Raw genomic sequence first — 23,413 nt, forward strand, 5'->3', positions numbered from 1 at the left:
AAATTCTTGAGCAACGAATAATACCATTCTAAGGTCACCCCCACGCCAACGTGGTTGGAAAGAATCTATAATGTACAACCATATCCCTGAGAACAGGTTTGCTTGGATCATGTATGCTTTGATGTCATCCTTGGGGTCTGAGGACCGTTGTTTCCAAGCTCAACCACTTCCATTTTCGGGATAGTTAAGCTCTCATGACCTTGGAGGTAAAAGGGTGAACACCTTCTAAATTGGCTTTCATTGTTTCACTGAGAGGGAAATTGGGTATTGTCTTGAACGATATTTGCTCGTGTCCCCGAGTTTCCCTCCACGGTGATCTTGGAGTTGGAGCATAACGAGTATCCTTCCAAGATGATGTTGGAGTATATGTGTAAGAAGAAGTACCTTCTTGCCGAATAGATGGTTCAAGCAATAATTGTTTAAACTTTGTCGTATATTTAGTAGGATTCCTACCAGTCTGAGTATGGTCGTCATTTATTGCCACCAATTGTACTTGTAAACCTTGTATCTTAACTCAGTTCTATTCAGCTTTCACCTTGTGCTTCTTTTCCAGGGATGCTATATCCCTGTCAATCTTGTCCTGCATTTGTCTGAGGACTTTCTCAATTACCTTTTGCATGCTTTCCTCATTTCTTCAGAGGATAGCCTCTATCTAGTTGCTATGGTGGTCCTGGGAAAAAGTTTTATCCAAATCTCAGGTGGACGCTAAATGTTCCTATCGAAAATAACTCGGGGAGTGCAACTTAACAATGACGACATGTTCATCAGGGAACGAGCTTTCGGTTGTTTCCGATGAAAGGGGAAGGTCCGATGCTTAAGTGAGTAGGAGCACAAAAATGATGATAAATTCTTAACAAAAAGTTAAGAGTAAAAATATAAAATAGAGTTTAGGGTGTCTCCTTACTAAGAGAGTCCTAACCTGTTTATAGGTCCGTTGGACTCAAACCATTAAAAAAAACAATAAACAATTATCATAAGATATAAATAAATTTTATAATAGTAATATATGGAGTGAGGATCGTCAAGTCATAAACGTTGGATTATATACTTCTACATAGTTCCATAACCCTGCAACTTCCACATCAAGATTATACAACTTCCAGAGACAATGTCAAACTGATTAAACTACTTGTTTGATTTCTTTTCAAATATAAACTTTATGGGGAGATAACTGCTGTTTCATTTGTTCTAGCAAATTTTAAAATGACAAATTAATAAAAACTTGAAAATAAAACGAAAACTAATCACTATTAATTGAAATGAAAATAAATCACCATTATAATCCGGATCATAACTCCCAACAGGTGGGGTGTTTCTTCATGTATCCCCTTACTACACCCCTACATAAAAGTGTTTTCAGAATAAGAAATTCAAAATCCAAAGAAAAAACCATTTTGAAATATTATTTTCTGAACACATTTTATTGAGTAGTAAAGAATTTATAAAATATATTCCAAAAAAGTATGTTTCGAAAACATTCCAGAAAGAGTAATAAAAAAATCATTTTTAAAAAAAGTAAATAGTTTTTTTTCAAAAATGATGGGGTGCAGGAAGAAACACAGCTATCAATACAATGGAAAAAATCCATCAAGTTTCTCATTAGATTCCATAACATATATTTCTTGGGTGATTCTAATATATATTACATTTTAATCAAGAGTAAAACCGGTTAATGCACATACACAATATGAGGTTCTCTTTAAGTTGGTAAAAAATAATAAATAATTCATGTTGAAAACTGAGGTAACCCAAAAAAATAACTAGGTCAACCACAATTTTTTGAAGAGGTAAACTAGGATTTAGATACGAACTTTATACTCATAATAAAAAAGTACACTGAAAACAATATTAATTTTTGTCACAATGTTGAATTCATACAGAAATAACCACTTTCCCAAATAACCACAGAAGTACGATGCAAAGTTAATAGTACATTAATACATTCCAAAATTTGCCTTACCCAGGCTTTGAAGGATAAAATAGCGCTTGACAGAAACCAGACACATGGATTTAAATGATGGTTGCACGGTACCGAACTACTTCATCCAGCTTCTCTTTTAGATATATAATATACACCAACAAAAAGATGTTATATCAGCTGCTGAAAGTGCAGTTCTTAAACAACCTGGGATGAAACATTTGCTGTGAGTAGTGTTCCACGGAACCCCTCCTCGGTATGCTGCAGATCCATTTTATCATCGCAAAGCTCATCTGCAAAAAAGATTAACATAATTATGCAACTTACACTACCACTTTAAAAGGCTATTTTCCATGTTACTCGTCTACTAACAATAACATAATAGAATGAAGAACCGTATTGCCACTAGCAAATAGCTTACCAGCAATATCTCGATTTTCGTGGATCTCAGAGTCTCTCACTATAATCTGATTTCCCGCAAAAATGTTCACATCGGCGAGGGTAACACATTCATTGTCACTATCAATTATCCTATCACCTTTATGCAGTATTTGGTTTTCCTTAACAACCTGACAGGACAACTACCATTAATAAGATTCATGAACAAAAATGAACAAAAATATACATATATCATGAAGCTGTTATCTTTTATAGCAAATGTTCTCTCATGACAAAAGGGGAAGCAACAACATTTTCAAAAGATGAACTGAATTATCACTACTACTCTTTTTCTTCATTTATAATCCATATCCCACTTGCTTAGCACACACAGAAAAGAATGATGGTGTACAAATACAACTCGTATATAGCGCCATACAACATTTCACTCTCATCTCATTTTTCCAAATTTTCATTTTCTATCTTCTTAAGCAAGAACATCATTGGAACCAAAATCATAATTACCTAAATTTTCAGGGATAAGAAACATAATTTACTTTTAAAATTTTACAGGAATTCCTATTTTCATAACTAAAAGCTCAATACTATTCTGTGGAAACAAAGGTCCAAGAATTGTTTAATGCTTTGGTAGCAAACCATTTAACATATATAATAATATGCACATGACCCTTAACTATTATGGAAACTCCTTAGCCATTTTCAGCATATGCTTACTTCGAACATTTAAACAGAACTAAAGCAATATGCATATAACATAGGCTAGACTTACCCCAAAGGATTCCCATATCATCATTTTCAGCTGATATAAAGATGTTGAAGCAGAAACTTTTAGACTAATTGAACTCCCATTTTTAGTCTTACGGGAACGCTTGGAAACTCGCCGATCTGTTTCAACAAACCCTTTCGAAGCCTCCAACATTGATCTTGGTACCTCCTTACCACGGACAAGAATTACACATATGTCCTCATTGCAATAATTAAGCTTCTGCATTAGTTTACAGCTCTCTCTTTCTCCAATGCAACTTTCACAAACCTGAAAAAATTATAGCTCAAGCAAGGATTAAAATATATTATATAATAAAAGAAAGATAATTTAGCACAAGAATATAAGAATGAACTAAACTAAACACAAAAATGTGATGATGAATGTAGATTATTGAGATATGGGACAATGTGGCAAAGGGGGTATATTATTAGTCAGCCAAACAAAATAGACACCTTTCAAACATCAGTAACATTATCAATTCAAAGACATTTTATTAGTCAAGTTAGATGCTCAAATTGTGAGTCCCTTTTTTCCACATGTGAAGTATTCATTCAACAACACCTAAAGAACCAAATGTTCTCAAACAAAAAGTTACTGTGATATCAATGATATGAAAGAAGCTAAGAGCTAGCAGAGGGGAAAATAAGAAAACCAACAATACGCTTTTGAAAGTCATCTAAAATACAATATAAGAATGAAAACCTACAAATGTAAGATTTATTTTCTAAAAAATGTGCAAGAATTGGACATGGGAGCCATCAATATAGCCACTCAACTAAGGTAGAGTTTTGGATTACCTCAGGACAAGTCTTGATGAAGATTTGTCCAGTTCCATTATCATAATTCATTTTATCTTCTGTGCCCAACTGATCCTTACATATCAGCATCTCTTCACTGGATCCAGTCAAAACATTGTCTGGATCATTAGTGTGATCAATAGTTGCAAATATTCCTTTGTTCTCAATACCACCCCATTCTTCACAAAAGCATTTCCAATCATTCTCAGATACAATGGTTAAGCCACCTACCTAGAACCCACAAAATTGATGGAGTTAACATAGAGGCAGGAAATTGAACTTCAAAGTAACTAAAACTACTTGCATTGAAATGTGAAAAACGAGAAAGAAGCAAAATGAATGACAAGAACAAATAATTTACTTGTTTAAACTTTTAAAGGGATTTGAAGCACAGTACTAGAGTGAATTTAGTTCGTCACAAATACAAAAAAATTTAGTTCGTCACAAATACAAGATTGCTTGAAGAAATTACAGAAATTAATGTTACTTTAATCAACTTACAGAAGACTCCCTCTGGATTATTGCACCCCTTCTGAAAACCAATTCAGGAGGTCTTTCAAGAAGCTGTGAGTGCTGATGCAAAACAAAAACACAAATTTCATCATACCAATTTCCCAAGAATTAAATTAGAAAGAATGAAAAGGTTATCAGTGTGCAGATCCAATTACTCCGTAAGTTTAGAGTAATATCTGATAATAAAGTCCCTTTCATATACTGGATAGGATAACTTTAAGCAATAAATATCCTCTCAACAGTAGCAAAAATATTTTTTTTCAATTTTAACCAAACACCAGTCAAAATCATATTTAGTAACTAGAGCAAACTAAATGCATACTGTGGAGAAAGTTGCAAAATATGACAGATAACAAAGTACCTTTTCACATAACAATGAATCAATTGCCCCATCTAAAGTTTCAGGTTTATCTGAATTCTTCAGGGTTGGATTGATGTAATTTCTCCATTGTGAAATCCATGATGAAGGCACCAAGAAATACTTGCAGTTTAGAGAAAGTGGCAGACTTTTAGCCTGGAATAATTTGTCATGATTCTGACGTTGCTTTTGTTTAACTAATCTGCAGCATAAAGAAATAAGTCAGTTTAAAATTTGTCTGCATGAAGCTCTACATTAGTAGCAATGAATGAATGATAAAACCTCAAGGAGTCCTCCAAGCATGCTACTTCTGATAATTCATTACTGCATTGGGAACACTCTTTGGAATCTGAAGAAAAACTTGGGCCACCCAAAGGATCATCAGGCTTTACAGAAACAGCATCTTCATATAAGAAGAACCAAAAACTTTCAGGAATAAGCACCCGCTTAGCACCAGGAGCTTTCTCAGGCAACAGTTCATCATGTGGACAACTAATGGGTGCTGTTGGTCCAGCATCAGCTTCAGATGGAGCATCAAGGACTTTTCTTTTCCACCACTGTTGCAACCTACAAAAGCACGTTTCTCACCATGACAAGATACAAACCATTGCTTTGAAACCATCCTATTAGTGTAGTGAAGAAAAAAAAAACACCTCCAAGCTTTTTTCCAGTAGGTGATGTTAGCGGCATTAGATCATATGATTGTAAATTATGTTTATAGACAAACTATTGAACTATTAGTTGCGTATAGCATAGTGAAGAAAAAATTGGATCTACTGAAAACAGATGATAGAGTTCAGCAAGTCTAGATATTTACTATTTCTGAACTACAAGAAATAGAACACTTCCCCCCAAAAAAATCCCCAGCATAAATGGCATAAATTGTTATCATACCATGGTCTGGATATGTAATACTTTCCATCCAGGCAGTTTCCATCTAAAATATCCCGTGCAAGTGATTTCATTGATTCTCTTCTATCGCGATAGGTATCAGCTGAAACCACTGTCATAGCCCCATGAATCAGGCAATCCAAGCAGTGGTTATCATGAGATAATGCTGGCCCCCCACCATACTGAATTTCAAAAGTCAATAAAGGAAACACATCAAGGGAGGAACTAAGTTAAAAAACAATAAAATATGAGAAACTATATGTAATTTTAATGGAAGAGTATTTTTGTCATTTGAACATAATTTTTATCATATCTTACCATTATTTGGTCCATGTTGAATACAGAAAAAGGTAACATAATTTAGTTATCTAATTATCTAAGGTGCACCAAACATTTGACTGACTTAACCTTATCATGCTTGGATTCTATCATATTCATAGTTGTTTTTATCCCAGTATCATCCTATCATATCTTGAGCACCAAACACAAACCCTAACAGCACTATACCACATGTAGATAATTAATAATTCACAAAAAATATGTAACAGCAGACCAACAAAAAATTACCTTGGAGAACAAGGTATCCCATGCTTTAGCAGACACTCGCTTCATTGAGGTAATCTTTGAAACTGGGACTTTCCCATGTGAGCATTGGACAGACGAGTTGTCAAGAGGACTGCATATACCTTGCAAAGTAAGACTCCTATAAAATACTAATACATCAATTAACCTTACTCTAATAATTGTTTGAAAGGAATAAGCACTAACACTGGAATAATGTTGTCAGCCCACTGGCGAAGCCATTCGCTAGAAATCCAATAAAATGGTTTTTCCAGTGGTTGAACAGGAGCTTCAGCTAAAACAGATCGTACCTCCTGTCTCCTTCCAGTAATACGACCCAATTCCAACTCTTTCTTCTTATTGTACTCCTGACAAGCTTCATCATATGAGACATTGAAATTTTGAATCTCATTACAAAGATGAGATGCAAGAGAAGCACCATTTTGCAAAGCAACTTCCACACCCTCTCTTTCATCATGCTTAGCACCACAAATTACACTCCCAATTTCACCAACATTTTTTGTATGTTTAAGATGGTACATCAACATGTACGCATCACTAGACAAAAATGTCTCCACAGGTGAAGATTGTGAATGAGAGGCATTCAAACCATTTCCATTACTGTCAGTCGCTTGAGAACAATTAGAATGAATTGCATCAGTCTTGACGGATTTAGAGGTAGAATTTGAAGACCCTTCGCCAAATGGATGACAACCCAAATTAGTAACATGCTCATCATCAAATTCCCACCATTGTCCAGTGTTTACATCCTTAATATGAGCAATGTAATGACCACTATTAGCACCAGTTCCCTTGTGAATCAATACAGCTGACAAGTCATACACCAAGTCGAATTGAGACAGCTCAGACATTCTATGTCGCATATCAAGTTCAGAAGGAAACGAGAAAGCAGAAGAAATTTTCTTCTTTGTTGTAGTCTGTCAACACAGATATTACACAAATATACTATCAGAACACAAATGAATGATAAAGAAAATCAAACATTGCAGCATATATAGGGAAACACCATTAAAAAAACCACTATTTTAAGAAAGAAACATGACAAATCATGTTCCATTTCTTGAGAGATGAAGATGTGTTATGCTTCATCCGAATGTAAATGGATCTCTAGGCAATTGTGAGCAACTATGAATGACCTATAGTTTTGTGCAGGAGGGTTCAGGTTCCTCCAAATACCTGAAACTAATTCTTATGAGGGCTGTTACTCTGAGAAATTCTTTAGTAACAACAAAAGACATTTTTGTTTCTTGATTACTGTTTCTAGATTACAATTTGATCTCAGTTCTATCAAGTGGTATTATATCTCTGATCTAAGAGCATTGTGGCTGCTGCATATGATGAGTAAGAGAAAGAACGCCAAGGAGAGCAGAGTTGACAATTTGGAGAAAATCATGGAAGACAACCAATCAAACATATCAGCAAGACTTTCAGAACAAGAATCACATTAATGAGGTTAATTGATTTTATTTTTTTTATCAAACAGTCAGAATGGATGGTTAAAATTTTTGGGGTATGTGGGAAAGGTCCTCTCAGAAGAGAGAAAAAAAAATGTAACAAATATAGATTCACACTTCAGATAACAGAAAATCTAGAATAACAAACCATTGAGACTATCAAATATCACAAGAGTTTTGCAAACTGAAACAAACAGTAAAAAAGTAATACTTCTAAACCATTCAAAATATGTCCTCTTTTACTTTTCTTTAATAAAAAAAATTATTAGAGAACTGAGAGATGTACAAGACAAAAAGGATGAGATATTAAGAGAAATAACCAAGAACAAAATTGCATACAAAGAACAGCAGCAGAAAACAAATCAAGGTCCTTCCAGAGCTTCTTTTAGATTAAAATGTTTGGTTTAAATGACAAGACACATCTAAGAGAGATTTTTTTTGTATTTAATTAAGTTAATCTAGTATTTGTAAAGAGGAAAAATATTTTAGAGAAAAGATTTCCTGAACACTTGTGCCCAGTTTCTTAAAAGGACAGAAATTGTACAAGCAATAAACATAGGGATAAAATCGCATTTCACCATATGATCTTCCCTTTCAAGGCTGATAAAGATATCCAAACAGAGATTTTTTTTTACTAACTTTTGATAAATTTCTTATCATTCTTTGTCAGATGCTTATTAGTTATTTCTATCAAAAAATAATAATTTTCAAGTGGTATTATATCTCTGATCTAAGAGCATTGTGGCTGCTGCATATAATGAGTAAGAGAAAGAACGCCAAGGAGAGCAGAGTTGACAATTTGGAGAAAATCATGGAACAACCAATCAAACATATCAGCAAGACTTTCAGAACAAGAATCACATTAATGAGGTTAGAATTGATTTTATTTTTTTTTATCAGACAGTCAGAATGGATGGTTAAAATTTTGGGGGTATGTGGGAAAGGTCCTCTCAGAAGAGAGAAAAAAAATGTAACTAATATAGATTCACACTTCAGATAACAGAAACTCTAGAATAACAAACCACTGAGACTATCAAGAATCACAAGAGTTTTGCAAACTGAAACAAACAGTAAAAAAGTAATACTTCTAAACCATTCAAAATATGTCCTCTTTTACTTTTCTTTAATAAAAAAAATTATTAGAGAACTGAGAGATGTACAAGATAAAAAGGATCAGATATTAAGAGATATAACCAAGTACAAAATTGCATACAAAGAACAGCAGAAAACAAATCAAGGTCCTTCCAGAGCTTCTTTTAGATTAAAATGTTTGGTTTAAATGCCAAGACACATCTAAGAGAGATTTTTTTTTGTATTTAATTAAGTTAATCTAGTATTTGTAAAGAGGAAAAATATTTTAGAGAAAAGATTTCCTGAACACTTGTGCACAGTTTCTTAAAAGGACAGAAATTGTACAAGCAATAAACATAGGGATAAAATCACATTTCACCATATGATCTTCCCTTTCAAGGTTGATAAAGATATCCAAACAGAGATTTTTTTTTACTAACTTTTGGTAAATTCCTTATCATTCTTTGTCAGATGCTTATTAGTTATTTCTATCAAAAAATAATAATTTTCAAGTGGTATTATATCTCTGATCTAAGAGCATTGTGGCTGCTGCATATAATGAGTAAGAGAAAGAACGCCAAGGAGAGCAGAGTTGACAATTTGGAGAAAATCATGGAAGACAACCAATCAAACATATCAGCAAGACTTTCAGAACAAGAATCACATTAATGAGGTTAGAATTGATTTTATTTTTTTTATCAGACAGTCAGAATGCATGGTTAAAATTTTGGTTGTATGTTGGAAAGGTCCTCTCAGAAGAGAGAAAAAAAATGTAACTAATATAGATTCACACTTCAGATAACAGAAACTCTAGAATAACAAACCACTGAGACTATCAAGAATCACAAGAGTTTTGCAAACTGAAACAAACAGTAAAAAAGTAATACTTCTAAACCATTCAAAATATGTCCTCTTTTACTTTTCTTTAATAAAAAAAATTATTAGAGAACTGAGAGATGTACAAGATAAAAAGGATCAGATATTAAGAGAAATAACCAAGAACAAAATTGCATACAAAGAACAGCAGAAAACAAATCAAGGTCCTTTCAGAGCTTCTTTTAGATTAAAATGTTTGGTTTAAATGACAAGACACATCTAAGAGAGATTTTTTTTTGTATTTAATTAAGTTAATCTAGTATTTGTAAAGAGGAAAAATATTTTAGAGAAAAGATTTCCTGAACACTTGTGCACAGTTTCTTAAAAGGACAGAAATTGTACAAGCAATAAACATAGGGATAAAATCGCATTTCACCATATGATCTTCCCTTTCAAGGCTGATAAAGATATCCAAACAGAGATTTTTTTTTACTAACTTTTGGTAAATTCCTTATCATTCTTTGTCAGATGCTTATTAGTTATTTCTATCAAAAAATAATAATTTTCAAGTGGTATTATATCTCTGATCTAAGAGCATTGTGGCTGCTGCATATAATGAGTAAGAGAAAGAACGCCAAGGAGAGCAGAGTTGACAATTTGGAGAAAATCATGGAAGACAACCAATCAAACATATCAGCAAGACTTTCAGAACAAGAATAACATTAATGAGGTTAGAATTGATTTTACTTTTTTTTATCAGACAGTCAGAATGGATGGTTAAAATTTTGGGGGTATGTGGGAAAGGTCCTCTCAGAAGAGAGAAAAAAAAATGTAACTAATATAGATTCACACTTCAGATAACAGAAACTCTAGAATAACAAACCACTGAGACTATCAAGAATCACAAGAGTTTTGCAAACTGAAACAAACAGTAAAAAAGTAATACTTCTAAACCATTCAAAATATGTCCTCTTTTACTTTTCTTTAATAAAAAAAATTATTAGAGAACTGAGAGATGTACAAGATAAAAAGGATCAGATATTAAGAGAAATAACCAAGAACAAAATTGCATACAAAGAACAGCAGAAAACAAATCAAGGTCCTTCCAGAGCTTCTTTTAGATTAAAATGTTTGGTTTAAATGACAAGACACATCTAAGAGAGATTTTTTTTGTATTTAATTAAGTTAATCTAGTATTTGTAAAGAGGAAAAATATTTTAGAGAAAAGATTTCCTGAACACTTGTGCACAGTTTCTTAAAAGGACAGAAATTGTACATGCAATATACATAGGGATAAAATCGCATTTCACCATATGATCTTCCCTTTCAAGGCTGATAAAGATATCCAAACAGAGATTTTTTTTACTAACTTTTGGTAAATTCCTTATCATTCTGTCAGATGCTTATTAGTTATTTCTATCAAAAAATAATAATTATAAATAATTGAAAATGCACACTTAGTTGAACAATGCTCAGAGTAATAATAAAAAACACGGGAAATTACTAAAATAGTCTATCAATACCTTAGGAAGGAAGACGTAGCGTTTGAGTTGAAAATTAAGTACTTTGGGCAATGTACACAGTTTGATGCTGCGAGTAGCGTCAACTCTTCCTTTACATGACTCACAAAAATATTGATTGTCTCCATTAAGCTCTTCAACAGTGAGATATTCATCTAGACTCTGATCTAAACTTTTCAATCCCTTGACATTCAACTCCAATTCATAGAAATCTTCCATCTTGGAAGAAGCTTCAGAGTCTCTTCCACATTGTGAACACCTGCATAAAACGCCATTAAATTATATGAAATGTGAGAATCATATTCATAACTCATAAACATGGTCACTGGTCAGACATAATTTAATATGAAGACCATAATATGTACATAAATTACAGAAGTTACTCCAGCATTCTGACCAGTTATACAGAATTAAAGTAACATACATATTAATGTAAGATAATCAAAGAAAAAATAAGAAACACTCTCAGAGAAAATACACTAATATATACATTTTGTAAGGATTCTCTAAAAACAACCATATTGCATGTTAGCATCATTTGTGATTGCTGTTAGGTTCTTAGTTTAATACATGGGTGTAAGGAGTGAGAGGGGGAAAAATTAAAATAATAGACTATAGCATACATAGCAATATATAAAAGGCTCAAAAACTATAATTTTACAAGAAAAAAAAAATAATTGTCCACTAGTAATAAGTTGCAGAGATTGAATGATTCGTACGTTGTCACATGAGACACACTTCCCCGAAAAAGATCTTGCACTATCCTTCTTGCCTTTGGCACTTTGGAATGGCTTAAACAAGCCTCGAGCAAAGAGAGGAGCAATGTCAGAAATTCATGGCTATCCTGCTGAACTCCATTATCTAATTCAAGCGTTCTTACAAATGGAGAAGAATCTATGAAAGCCATTTTGCTAACATGCAACTGCACAAAAAGTCGAGTCAGCTGATCCAGCACAGCCTGTTGTTCTAAAACATCTCGTTCTAGAGAAAAGATGCCTTCTCGAAAAGATTGATTCATGTACAAGCACTGAAGTATACTGTTGGCATAGCATGTTGCGCCAAGATTTGTGAGACCTGCAGGACAATTGGCAGTTGCACGAAGATCCTTAGTTGGATCATGGCCAAGACTTTCAACAAAATCTGACATCTTTTGCCATAACCCAGATTTCCGGGTTCCATTTTGAGGTGGAATCAACGCACAGAAGCAATTAGGGTTGTCTTTGGTGTTGACCCGACAGCCTGAACAAACCGGCTTCCAGATCATATATAACTGATTCATATCATCCTCAGCAACCACACCGCTATTGTGAATTTTCCTATCCAGAAAAGACATTTCAAAACAATCAATAAGCTATAAAGAGCTACCAGCATATAAATTTTCATTTCACAAACTAGAAAGTTGGTGTTATACCTCCATATTTCAGCAGTACCGTTGCCATCATCCCCTTGTCTATGTCTTTTATTTTTACTTCGGGTTGTCGGTCTACTCATTCTAGAGTAAAAATACAATCTATTCTGACAAAACCGAAAAACTTTCTCAGGGTAAAACACTCAAAAATACCAATTCAACAAACCATGTCCATTTTAATAAGCTATATCCCATGCATATTCATGTTCATGCCACATACATCACTTGCATCACTTACGCGCATACATGCAAGCAATATAACTCTCAACTTATTAAAGTACATGATAGCATAAAAGGTATTAAAAAAAATTAAAAAAAAAGTAATGGCCACGAAGCAGACACATTATCGAAAACCAAGGTTTGGGCGATCATTGCAGCGCAGAAAAAGACACAAACCGAATTGGAGAAAAGGGTGAGCTGCGTAGAACCCTAGAGTTTTGTGTTTGTGTCCAATTCAAGAAAGGAATGAGAGTGTTTGGAAAAGATGAAGGTTTGGAAAATTGACGAAAATCCAAAACAGAAAAAAGCAGAAGTTGGTAGAAGGATGATAAGAAGGGAGAAAGGATGGATACCTGAGAGAGAGAGATGAGAGAGATTGTGGAGAGGAGAGGAAGGAAGCTGCTATATGAACTGCAAGATCAAAATACACTTGAGATTGTGGAGAAAGAGAATAAAAAGAGAGGATTAAGAAGAATTATTTAATTTGATTTAAGTATTTTTTATTTGTAGAGAATTACTGAATGTGAATGGAGAAAATTACAGAAGTACCTTTGAGGAAGCAGAAGCGGAAAGGGTGAGAGTGAGAGAAAGGAGAGAGAGAAGGGATTGAAAGGGGACAGAGGTTGGGTGGGTTTGGATGTAAATGTCATGTCAGAACTAAGAAGGGGGAAAACGGATGGGTCAAGTTTGAGTCAGAGGGCTCAGCTCCTGTGCCTGAGGTTACCCCTACATAATCACTTTTTTATCCCTTTTACATTATCACTATTTTATTATTATAATTATTATCATTGGAAATCATTAAAAGTTAATTAAATATTAAAAGGATGAAACTAGATTAGGTCAATATGCATACTTACCAAGATAGAACTACACTTATAAATAATAAATTTAAAATTTTCTTTAAAAAAAAAGTGAAAGAAGACAAGCGAAATCTTACTATACTAGGTATATCTTAGTAATTAAATGCTTTATAAATATGTCGAGATTTAGTTTTATTATATTAATAAAAAAAATAAGTATTATTATAAAATTAAAATCATTTAAAAAAAGTAGGATTTTAATCAAATTGAAGTACATTTTCTTTTTACAAAATAAATTTTATTATAATAATTACAATAACAAAAATTTTGATATCGGATTTCTAATGGAAACTCACTTAAAATTATTTTTTCAAGGATTATGATAGTTTTACATCTATAAACCTCAAACAACTCTGAAATAAAAGAGCTGAGAATGAATTTGACAAGGGTTGACTCTGCACAATTTCATTTATAAAAGTAATTAAGATAAGTGTAATGGCAAACATGGTGGAGATGATCGATTAGGTCTGAATACATAATCAATTCTGATTAAGATAATTAAGGTGTATATTTACTCATGTGATTTTTTTTATACGAGAAAAATAGTAATTATGAACAAATTAATTAATATATTATTAAAAAAATATGGGAATTTGATAGAATAAATGAATAATTATAATATTAAATGATATAGTATGTTTTTTCTAATTTATTGCAATTAATTTCATAATTTAATTTATGTTGTGGATGGAATAAATAATTAATTGAATTCTATCTCATTTTGTTTAGCATGCAATCAAATATCTTATCTTATTTAAAATTCTACATATTTCTTACTGAATGGTTATTTTCTGTTTTTTACATATTTACAAATCATAATGGATTTTAGAAATGTTATTTTAGGGAGGTTTAAAACATTACAAACAATTATTTGACATTCTAATAACATTAAATAAAGTTTATTATTTTAGTTGATATATATATATATATATATTTGTAACTTTCACCTAATATTTTTTTAATTATAGAAGAGTTTAGTTAATATGATAATTTAAAGTGAATTTATGTCTCTTACCCATGAGAGTAAAATATTCAAAGAATTTTACTTAACTTTGTTTTGTTTTTATATTTTTAACAATGATTTTACAATAATTATTGTAGGAATACACATCCTTATTCCAATAATAAATGCACTATTTTGCACAGGATAAAGAAAATAAAAAAAATAAGAATTCATCTTTTCTTATAATATTTCTATAAGAGTTTATCATTCTTTATGTATAAAAGAAAATAAAAAAACAGTACATGCATTATTTATATTTTTATATATTTAACTAATCTTTTAATATTTAAAATATTTTCATTTAGTTTAGCATAAAAAGAATAAAATTAAATAAATGATATTTTATTATTATATGAAATTCTTTATCTTCAATTATATTAAATTTTTATTTATGTTATTAAAAAATATTAAAAAACATTTAAATAAATAATAGTTGCACACGTGCATGTATTTTAACTTACTTATTTATATTTAAAGTACTTATTATTAATGGTTACATTTTTATTATAATAAAATAAATAATATAAATAATTATTTGTAAATAAATAAATTTTATTTTATACTTATGATTTTCTGTTTCCAACAATCTTATTTTCTGTTATTCTTGTTTTAAAATAAATAAGAGTATCACGCTTGGTGGAATGAATAACCATGTAAAGAGTGCTGCAAAGACCATCAAAGTATCCACTCTCATATTGGAATCAATGAATAACCATGTAAAGAGTGCCGTGCACAGACCACGAGCAGTATGAAAGCATTTGAGCAGTTTTCCTTTGACAAAGCAAACCAAGAAAACCAACGGCCAGTTTGTGTGGAGACATGTGATCCCAACAGCTAGATCATAAAAAGAGCCGTTGTTTTAATCAACTTTCTCATCCATATTTGCCCTTTCTGTTACTTCCCCAATCTCAGAGCTAGAAGCACTTCCAGGACTACAGCCTGTGATTACACTCTCGGCTGCAGAAACCCTAATATTCTTAAATGCATCACTGACACTATTGTCTGTTTTTTGAGAGTCCCGAGTTTGGAGAAGTAAGACCACCAGAGATAGGCTCATCCACTTGCTTAGGTTTGTTTAGGGCATGACAGTGTGATAAATGGGAAATCCTCCTTCCGAGATAGACCTCAAAGAAAATAATAATAGATAAAAATACACATCAACATGATCTAATGCAAAAGGGCATCAGACTGTGCTGGATCCTCACCCACAAGCAAAGCTGCAATTCTTGCAATCCATCCACCATCTTGTGTGTTTGAACTTTGAGGTTGGTGGTGTTCAACAACAACAGGTTCATCACCAGGATTTGGTGTGCCTGCATGCCCTTGGACTAGTGCATCTAGGTTGAACTTGCCTCCCATTTCCAAGTCCAGAGGACTGCATAAGTTCAACATCATTGCTCTTCTCTATTGGAACACGGCAATTGAGTTCATCTTCCAGATACACTCTCAAATCAGAATCTGCACCCATCTTAGATGCTAAAACAGTTGCAGCAGCTGCTTTTGCAGCTGGGTCTGGATCATATCTCTGAATAGATCACAAGCATAACACACAATAGTATTAACATACATACAAATGAATACCATCAAGGGCTGCTCTTCACCAATGCACTATAGAGTTACACATTGACACAACAGCTTAAAATCAATTAAATAAATGAACCTTTACAGCACTCAGTCACATGACTTTATTCACATGCTGACATTATTGATTCTTCAAGAAAATAGAAACATGGGTGTTGAATGTCATGGATAAAAAAAAAATATTCATCTTAGCTGATAATTAGGAACAATAAGAAAATGTTATTTTCAGTTGGCATATGAATTATAAAATTTTGAGCACTAGTTGTGGGTGAAAAACTGCACTTTTTAAATTGGAATCCATTAGATCTGTGAAGAATAGCTCTCATAACTAATTATTACCAGTGAGAAATTACTTATTAGTATCAAATGCTGCTCCATCATGCATCTGTATTTAGACAAGTTTCATTAGAAACGTTTCAACATTATGATTACATGAACTGCAGGAACTTCTAATGAACTTTAAATACTACTGTGATCAGTATTTGCATGGAGCTATGAATACGACAGCATGAAGAATATAAGGCATTATTTCATAAAAAAGCATTCACTTAGGAAGTACTAAACTACACACTTTTACACTGGCTCTATCAATTATTGAAGGCATTTACACAGAAGTGTATCAACAAGTTTTACTTAAACTCACTTTGAAACTTGTCATCCTATTTTAATTGAAAATATTCTCATGTTATTTTATTGGACAAAATTCTAATGGCAGAGATGAATTAGATCAATGAGTACCACCTGAAAGTTTATACTATATTAAGCCAAATTGCATCTTGTAATCACTCTGATTGATCATATAGGTTTAAATATAGGTTTAATTATTCATTTGATTCCTATATTTACAAAAACATTATTTTTTAGTATTTATACTTAAATCACCCCTTTTAACTCCTTTAGATACATTTTTAATTTTAATAAAGATTAAAACTATGCATGTAAAGACTAAAAAATTAGAGATGACATGTAATAGGACTATAAAGAAAGTTTATATATAATTATAAAGAACAAATGAGAAATTAAACTTTAATATAATATCAACTTTAATATAATATATAACTTTCATCTAATATATATTCATGTTATATATATTTGTTTGAATTATAGAAGAGTATAGTAAATATGATAATTTAAAGTAAATTTATATCTTTTAGGAAAACACATCCTCATTACAATAATGACATCATTACAATAATAAGAGTTCATCTTTTCTTATAATCTTTCTATAAGAGTTTATCACGGTATAAAAGAAAAGAAAAAAAATAGTGCATGCATTATTTATTAGTTTTCATTATATTTTTTTTATGTATTCAAGTATTTTTTTAAGTTTAACATAAAAAAAATACATAATTAAATAAATGATATTTTTATTATTACATGAAACAATTATTAAAAACTAGTTGTAAATTATTAAAAGTCGCTAAAAAATTAAGAAAGGAAAGCAGTTGATCCCATTAATTTAGCACAGTGTAAATATAAATTAACTAATAAAATTAAACTCTCATTTAATAAAATATATGGACTCCATTCTCTAGTGTAAATAGAAAGGTATACTATAACCTCCATGAGAAAAGTAATTGAAGGAAAAGTGAACTTAAAGTTGTTTTTGATTGAAAAGTGAAAATAAATAAAAATTGAGAAAGTGAAAATGGGAAAATTTGAAAGAAAAATGTAAAGAAAATGAATGAATTTGGATTGAGATATGTTAAAGTTTGTTTGTGAAACTTTTTTATTGAAATTTATAATTAATGTGATGTGAACAAACCCTACAAATCTTTGCTATGAGAAGTACATCCATAAATAGAAACAAACTCTACAAATAAAAACAAAGCCTAAAAATAAACACCTTTGTAAGAAAAAAATGATTAGTCAACAAAAATTGTGAAGGTGACGTATCATCTCTCAATAAAACCTTCATCACAGAACTTGTAACTTTTTTTGTCCTTTCATAAATCATGCACACAAGACTACACCCTTTTAAACTATCTTTGACTCATCCGGCCAATAAATTACAGTATCAGGTTGCTGATAGCTTATGGAATGAATAAATGAATGACCATGGTGGGAAGTAGGGGATGGAAAAGAAATTAGGTTCTGGAAGGATAAATGGGTGGACAATGTTTCCTTAAAACATAAATTCCCTAGACTTTTCTCGTTATCTTTGGATACTGGTCGCACCATATCACAAGTTGGGATTTGGAACAATAATAATTGGTTGTGGAAGTTGAGCTGGAGAAAAAATCTTTTTGTGTGGGAATCTAGTCTGACTGATCTTTTATTGCAGGAATTGGAGAACAAGAGGTTAACAAGAGAAGGTGAAAGTACAATTGATAAATGGCTTTGGAGGGATACAGGTTGTATGAAATTTTCTGTGAAGGTTGCCTATAATATTCTCTTGGGGGAGGAGTCTATCCTGGTTGGGGACCCATTTGTGGAGTTTTGGAAGTTAAAGATTTTACCATCATCACAAGTTACGGCTTGGAAGGTGTTATGTAATGTGATAGCTACTGAGGACAATCTCTTGAGACGTGGTATACCTATGGTGTGTGCTCGATGTCCCTTATGTGGTGTGGAGGAAGAGACCGTTAGGCATATATTTTTTGAGTGTAGGGTCTCTTGGAGAATTTGGGGAATGTGTCTCGAGTGGTTGGGGTATTCTTCGGTCCTACATTGTGATGCACAATTGCACTTTAAGATGTTTAAACCTATAGGTGCGAAACATGCTATTGGTAGGTGGGGGGTATTTGGGTAGGCATAGTAAGTGAAATTTGGAACCATACGAATAGGGTTGTTTTTTATAACGGGCGTGTAGATATAGTGGAGGTTTTCTCTTTGACACAAAGGAAGACTTGGTCCTACGTCACGACAAAGGAAAATGTGGTTAATTTTTCCTACTCAGACTGGTGCTTGGAACCTCAATGTTATATGAGGTATTTGAAAGATTAATATTTGGTGTTTCTTGTGTATTCTTATCCAGGTTTGGAAGGTATTGTGTGTTTGTGCAGGTTGTCTGGGTCATTTCTATTTGGCAAGGTCGGACTGATGGTTTTGTTCTGGACTGCGGTAAAGGAAGTGTTTTTTATGTATGCTTATCAGTTTGGTGTTGGAATCTTTAGGGTGTTTGAGCTGTGGCAAATGTATATGTGTCGTTTTTTGTTACTGTTGTGTCCAGTTTGAGAAGCTGCTATGTGCCTTTTGCAGGTCATCTTTGGTTTATGTACTCTTCTCGTAGGATCGGTTTGTTGATGTTAGCACTTGGTTATTTGGTACAATTCAGCTTGCTACAAATGGCTTAGTTGTTGGATGTTGTGTCTTGTATTGGTTTGTCGAGTTTGACACTTGATTATGGTACTTCATGATGGCAAAAACCTTGTTTAGTTGTTGGATGTATGTCCTTGATTGAGGGTGTGACCTCTTTGAGGGGTTGATGTAACTGTATTTGTTGAGTTTATATATCTTGTACTGGGATTTTATCTTGATCTGTAGTGCAATGTTTGTTGGATCCTTAGTTGGTAGGGTGCTAGAAAACTTGTTTTTTGAGTTTTGTATAAGGGTTGGGACACCCTGAAGTGTCTCATTTTATTTTATTTATTCTTTATCGATAAAAAAAAATGTAAACAGTGTAAACAGTTCCAAAATTCTATATGACCGATTAGGTCTAGATACATAATCAATCCTGGTTAAGATGATTAAGGTGTATACCTACTCATGTGATTTTTTTTTATGAAAAAAACAGTAATTATGAACAAATTAATTAATATATTATTAAAAAAGAAATATGAGATTTTGATAGAATAAATGAATAATTATAATATTAATTTATATAGTATGTTTTTTCTAACTTATTCCAATTAATTTCATAATTTAATTTATGTTGTGGATGGAAGGAAGAATGAATTGAATTCTTTCTCATTTTGTTTAGCATGCAATCAAATATCTTATCTTCTTTAAAATTCTACATATTTTTTACTGAACGGTTATTTTCTGTTTTTTACATATTTACAAGTGATGATGGATTTTAGAAAAGTTATTTTTAGAAATGTTAAAAACATTACAAACAATTATTTGACATTCTAATAACATTAAATAAAGTTTATTATTTTAGTTGATATATATATTTTTTGTAACTTTCACCTAATATTTTTTTGAATTATAGAATAGTTTAGTTAATACGATAATTTAAAGTAAATTTATATCTCTTACCCATGATAGTGAACATTCAAAAGAATTTTACTTAACTTTGTTTTGTTTTATATTTTTAACAACAATTTTACAATAATTATTGTAGGAATACACATCCTTATTATAATAATAACATCATCCACTATTTTGCACAAGATAAAGAAAAAAAAAATAAAAATTCATCTTTTCTTATAATCTTTCTATAAGAGTTTATCATTCTTTTATGTATAAAAGAAAATAAAAAAAAACAGTAAATGCATTATTTATATTTTTTATATATTTAACTATTTTTTTAATATTTAAAATATTTTCATTACGTTTAACATAAAAGGACATAATTAAATAAATGATATTTTATTATTATATGAAATTTTTTATCTTCAATTATATTAAATTTTTATCTTATTTTAAGAGAATAAAATAATAATTTACTAATGATTCAAAGGAGAAGGCAACAAGAAATAAAGAAATAAACTATAAATTGTGTTGTTAAAAATTATTAAAAAACATTTAAATAAATAATAGTTGCACACGCGCATGTATTTTAACTTACTTATTTATATTTAAAGTACTTATTATTAATGGTTACATTTTTATTATAATAAAATAAATAATATAAATAATTATTTGTAAATAAATAAATTTTATTTTGTACTTATTTATGATTTTTTATTTCCAACAATCTTATTTTCTGTTATTCTTGTTTTAAAATAAATAAGAGTATCACGCTTGGTGGAATGAATAACCATGTAAAGAGTGCTGCAAAGACCATCAAAGTATCCACGCTGGAATCAATGAATAACCATGTAAAAAGTGCCGTGCACAGACCACGAGCAGTATCAAAGCATTTGAGCAGTTTTCCTTTGGCAAAGCAAACCAAGAAAACCAACGGCTAGTTTGTGTGGAGACATGTGATCCCTAGTTTGTGTGGAGACATGTGATCCCAACAGCTGGATCATAAAAAGAGCCGTTGTTTTAATAAACTTTCTCATCCATATTTGCCCCTTCTGTTACTTCCCCAATCTCAGAGCTAGAAGCACTTCCAGGACTACAGCCTGTGATTACACTCTCGGCTGCAGAAACCCTAATATTCTTAAATGCATCACTGACACTATTGTCTGTTTTTTGAGAGTCCCGTGTTTGGAGAAGTAAGACCACCAGAGATAGGCTCATCCACTTGCTTAGGTTTGTTTAGGGCATGACAGTGTGATAAATGGGAAATCCTCCTTCCGAGATAGACCTCAAAGAAAATAATAATAGATAAAAATACACATCAACATGATCTAATGCAAAAGGGCATCAGACTGTGCTGGATCCTCACCCACAAGCAAAGCTGCAATTCTTGCAATCCATCCACCATCTTGTGTGTTTGAACTTTGAGGTTGGTGGTGTTCAACAACAACAGGTTCATCACCAGGATTTGGTGTGCCTGCATGCCCTTGGACTAGTGCATCTAGATTGAACTTGCCTCCCATTTCCAAGTCCAGAGGACTGCATAAGTTCAACATCATTGCTCTTCTCTATTGGAACACGGCAATTGAGTTCATCTACCAGATACACTCTCAAATCAGAATCTGCACCCACCTTAGATGCTAAAACAGTTGCAGCAGCTGCTTTTGCAGCTGGGTCTGGATCATATCTCTGAATAGATCACAAGCATAACACACAATAGTATTAACATACATACAAATGAATACCATCAAGGGCTGCTCTTCACTAATGCACTATAGAGTTACACATTGACACAACAGCTTAAAATCAATTAAATAAATGAACCTTTACAGCACTCAGTCACATGACTTTATTCACATGCTGACATTATTGATTCTTCAGGAAAATAGAAACATGGGTGTTGAATGTCATGGAAACTAATTATTACCAGTGAGAAATTACTTATTAGTATCAAATGCTGCTCCATCATGCATCTGTATTTAGACAAGTTTCATTAGAAACGTTTCAACATTATGATTACATGAACTGCAGGAACTTCTAATGAACTTTAAATACTACTGTGATCAGTATTTGCATGGAGCTATGAATACGACAGCATGAAGAATATAAGGCATTATTTCATAAAAAAGCATTCACTTAGGAAGTACTAAACTACACACTTTTACACTGGCTCTATCAATTATTGAAGGCATTGACACAGAAGTGTATCAACAAGTTTTACTTAAACTCACTTTGAAACTTGTCATCCTATTTTAATTGAAAATATTCTCATGTTATTTTATTGGACAAAATTCTAATGGCAGAGATGAATTAGATCAATGAGTACCACCCAATTACATCAATCCTGGACTTATAACAAAAACTTTAAAATCCCATAAACATAAATGACACTTCATACTCAATTACTGTTGACCACACAAAACTTTGATTATTAAATATAGATAAAAATGTGATGCATGTTAACTATAAAGCTTAAAATATTTACACATCCTTGTGAAGCTTATAAATGCTGGCAGCAGATGCCAGTGCAGACACAAGAAACATTGGCAAAACACGAAGTGTCCTCATTTTCCAATCCATATCAATTGATCTTGTAGTCATAACAGCATAAACTACAGCAATATCCTGAAAGTTTATACTATATTAAGCCAAATTGCATCTTGTAGTCACTCTGATTGATCATATAGGTTTAAATATAGGTTTAATTATTCATTTGATTCCTATATTTACAAAAACATTATCTTTTAGTATGTATACTTAAATCACCCATTTTAACTTCTTTAGATACATTTTTAATTTCAATAAAGATTAAAACTATGCATGTAAATACTAAAAAATTAGAGATGACATGTAATAGGACTATAAAGAAAGTTTATATATAATTATAAAGAACAAATGAGAAATTAAACTATAATATAATATCATAACTTTAATATAATATATAACTTTCATCTAATATATATTCATGTTATATATATTTGTTTGAATTATAGAAGAGTTCAGTAAATATGATAATTTAAAGTAAATTTATATCTTTTAGGAAAACACATCCTCATTACAATAATAAGAGTTCATCTTTTCTTATAATCTTTCTATAAGAGTTTATCACTGTATAAAATAAAA

General features: G+C 31.7%; 1 protein-coding gene and 1 pseudogene across 3 annotated transcripts; both read right to left on the minus strand.

Moving 5' to 3' along the window:
- Nucleotides 1-1,744: 1,744 nt before the first annotated feature.
- On the minus strand, nt 1,745-13,434 carry LOC137820612 (ubiquitin carboxyl-terminal hydrolase 26-like). Of its 3 annotated transcripts, none has more exons than XM_068624776.1 (15): nt 13,262-13,434; nt 13,066-13,123; nt 12,497-12,600; nt 11,805-12,401; nt 11,089-11,344; nt 6,411-7,141; nt 6,210-6,318; nt 5,646-5,824; nt 5,034-5,318; nt 4,755-4,953; nt 4,382-4,453; nt 3,881-4,111; nt 3,087-3,350; nt 2,340-2,487; nt 1,745-2,211 (listed from the first exon to the last, which is right to left on the minus strand). In XM_068624776.1, the coding sequence occupies exons 1-15, from the start codon at nt 13,360-13,362 to the stop codon at nt 2,117-2,119; spliced, it is 3,429 nt and encodes a 1,142-aa protein (XP_068480877.1). In that variant the 5' UTR covers nt 13,363-13,434; the 3' UTR covers nt 1,745-2,116. The 3 variants fall into 3 exon arrangements, with proteins under 3 accessions (XP_068480877.1, XP_068480878.1, XP_068480879.1); XM_068624777.1 differs by having other exon boundaries at nt 12,497-12,595; nt 13,262-13,428; XM_068624778.1 differs by lacking the exon at nt 13,262-13,434 and having other exon boundaries at nt 12,497-12,595; nt 13,066-13,180.
- Nucleotides 13,435-15,323: 1,889 nt separating this feature from the next.
- On the minus strand, nt 15,324-23,028 carry LOC137822252 (uncharacterized protein At2g24330-like; annotated as a pseudogene).
- Nucleotides 23,029-23,413: the final 385 nt, after the last annotated feature.

This window comes from Phaseolus vulgaris, chromosome 9 (assembly GCF_000499845.2).
Source record: "Phaseolus vulgaris cultivar G19833 chromosome 9, P. vulgaris v2.0, whole genome shotgun sequence".
Classification (NCBI taxonomy): Eukaryota; Viridiplantae; Streptophyta; class Magnoliopsida; order Fabales; family Fabaceae; genus Phaseolus; species Phaseolus vulgaris.